Source organism: Aplysia californica, unplaced genomic scaffold (genome assembly GCF_000002075.1).
Source record: "Aplysia californica isolate F4 #8 unplaced genomic scaffold, AplCal3.0 scaffold00975, whole genome shotgun sequence".
Lineage (NCBI taxonomy): Eukaryota > Metazoa > Mollusca > Gastropoda > Aplysiida > Aplysiidae > Aplysia > Aplysia californica.
Genome location: NW_004798245.1, coordinates 11,625 through 14,271, shown reverse-complemented (window position 1 = coordinate 14,271; position 2,647 = coordinate 11,625). Strand labels below are relative to the sequence as shown.

The window sequence follows — 2,647 nt, the reverse complement described above, 5'->3', positions numbered from 1 at the left end:
GTTATTCGATACCTAAGGGTGTAGTGCATATCCATGGTCTTCAGCATGCTCTATGCGCTTTACAACCATTATTACCCCGGAACACTCAGGTACATTCTCAGGTTTCATGGAAGTATACAGTGCAAGCTGTGGAGGGCATGCGCTCAAACACTAACATACTGACAAGATTTCTTTGGTTGTCTTTAGCCGGGTACCCGTTCCTGTATAGTGTTCTGGCGAGTGATGATGGTGATGAGGACATTGGTGACTGGATAAAGACATTGGGTCACATGATGAAGACATTGGGGACATGATAAAGACATTGGGTCACGTGATAGAGACATTGGGTCACGTGATAGAGACATTGGGTCACATGATAAAGACCTTGGTGACATGATAAAGACATTGGTGACTTGATAAAGACATTGGGTCACATGATAAAGACATTGGTCACATGATAAAGACATTGGTCACATGATATTGGGTCACGTGATAGAGACATTGATAAGGGCATAGAGGACATGGTAAGGACATAGATGATATGGTCAGGACATAGAGAGGACATAGATGATATGGTCAGGACATAGAGAGGACATAGATGATAGGGTAAGGACATAGAGAGGACATAGATGATAGGGTGAGGACATAGAGAGGACATAGATGATATGGTCAGGACATAGAGAGGACATAGATGATAGGGTAAGGACATAGAGAGGACATAGATGATATGATAAGGACATAGAGAGGACATACATCATTTTAGGACATGGTGATGTGTAGAGAAAAGGTCCTACCTCATTGTCTAGAGCCCGTGCGCTGGCGTCTATGACCAGCTCCATAGTCCTCATGGTGAGACGTCCTCATGGCACGCGCAGCCAGCCGCACGTCCCAGATGCCACTAGAAATCCACGTTAGTAATCCACAAAATCCGTGCAAGTAATCCGCAACGCCCAACAAGCAATCCACTAGGAATGCACAAAATTCATGCCAGTAATCCGCAAAGCCCAGCGAGTAATCCACTAGGAATGCACAAAATCCGTGCTAGTAATCCAGAACGCCCAGCGAGTAATCCACTAGGAATGCACAAAATCCATGCCAGTAATCCGGAAAGCCCAGCGAGTAATCCACCCGCAACGCCCAGCAAGTAATACACACAATCTACGCTCGTAATCCACAAAGCCCAGCGAGTAATCCACAAGTAATCCGCAAAATCCAGACTAATAATCCTCCAGTATTCTACAAAATTTACATTAGTAATCCACAAGTAATCCACAAAATCAACACTGGTAATCCACGAGTAATTAACAAAATTCACATGAGTAATCCACGATTAATCCACTACATCCACACGATTAATCCAGTAAATTCACAAGAATAATCCACAAAATCCAGGCTAGTCATCCGTGAGTAATCCACTTTGGTCTTGGTCAACTGGCCTGGAGCACACGGTTTATTGCAACACAGGACTCACCTATATGTCACAACACACCTACAGCGTGTACACAGTGTGTTGCAATACACAACTCACCTACATGTTTCAGCACATAACACATCTACATTGTGTTCACATACACGTGTGAGATGCGTTGTGTGTCACATGCACGTGTGAGATGTGTTGTGTGTCACATACACGTGTGTGAGATGTGTTGTGTGTCACATACACGTGTGTGAGATGTGTTGTGTGTCACATACACGTGAGAGATGTGTCAGGTGTAAGACTTGTGTCGATGTCACCTGATGTTTACAATATATTTAGTGTTAATGTCGGTCAATCTCACCTGAGATTGAGAATTTGTGTTGTCTGACAATCTCACCTGTTATTTACCATATAATTTATGCTGATGTCGCACGTTCTCTCATCGAGTAGGTGGTTGGCGGGTGCTCTGGTGTGGTTTGCTCATTCTTTCCAATCAAACATGTCGTCCTGATCTCTCCTCCTTTCTTAGTTGTGTCTGTCACTCTCTTGTAGTAGATCTACCTCTAGTCTTTGGTTGTGTCTGTGACTCTCTTGTAATAGATCTACCTCTAATCTTTGGCACTTATAATATGACCTTATTGTGTTGCAAGTGGCGGAAAACTCTTACTAAAACTAAACATGTATCATCTCTATCTCCTCTCCTTTTTTTGGGTTTTGTTTGTTACTCTCTTGTAACACCTCTGGTCTTCCGCACTTAGATTATCTATATGACCTTATTGTGTTGCAAGTGCCGTAAAACTGTTACTTAAAAAAAAAGATGTGTTGTGTGACATACACGTGTCAGGTGTATGAGATGTGTTGTGTGCCATACACGTGTCAGGTGTATGAGATGTGTTGTGTGCCATACACGTGTCAGGTGTATGAGATGTGTTACGTTGATGTCGTGTCGTTTTTACCTTATGTTCACAACCATATTTTATGCTGATGTGTGACGTTCTGTCATGGCGGGGTGCCCAGGTTCCGCGGGGATGATGAGCGAGGTCCGCCACCAGGCATAGGGCGCAGGGACCGCTCACGCAGCAGGGAGAGACGCAGGCGGTCACGCAGCAAGGAGCGGCCACGCAGGTCACGCAGCCGAGAGAGGAGGAGGAGTCGCAGCCGGGAGAGACGCAGGAGCCGGGAGAGAGGGGAGAGGCCTGATGCTGAGGGTGAGAGAGACATTGAGATACATCAGTGGTCATTTAGTAAAGG

General features: G+C 45.0%; 1 protein-coding gene across 1 annotated transcript in view; it reads left to right on the top strand.

Moving 5' to 3' along the window:
• LOC106013540 (U1 small nuclear ribonucleoprotein 70 kDa) overlaps nt 1-2,604 on the top strand; it is a gene marked incomplete at its 3' end in the record, with an annotated part of 6,756 nt that extends 4,152 nt beyond the window's left edge. Inside the window, 1 exon segment of the mRNA XM_013089540.1 lies at nt 2,413-2,604. Within this exon segment, the coding sequence (XP_012944994.1) occupies nt 2,413-2,604 (192 nt within the window).
• Between the last annotated feature and the right edge of the window lie 43 nt (nt 2,605-2,647).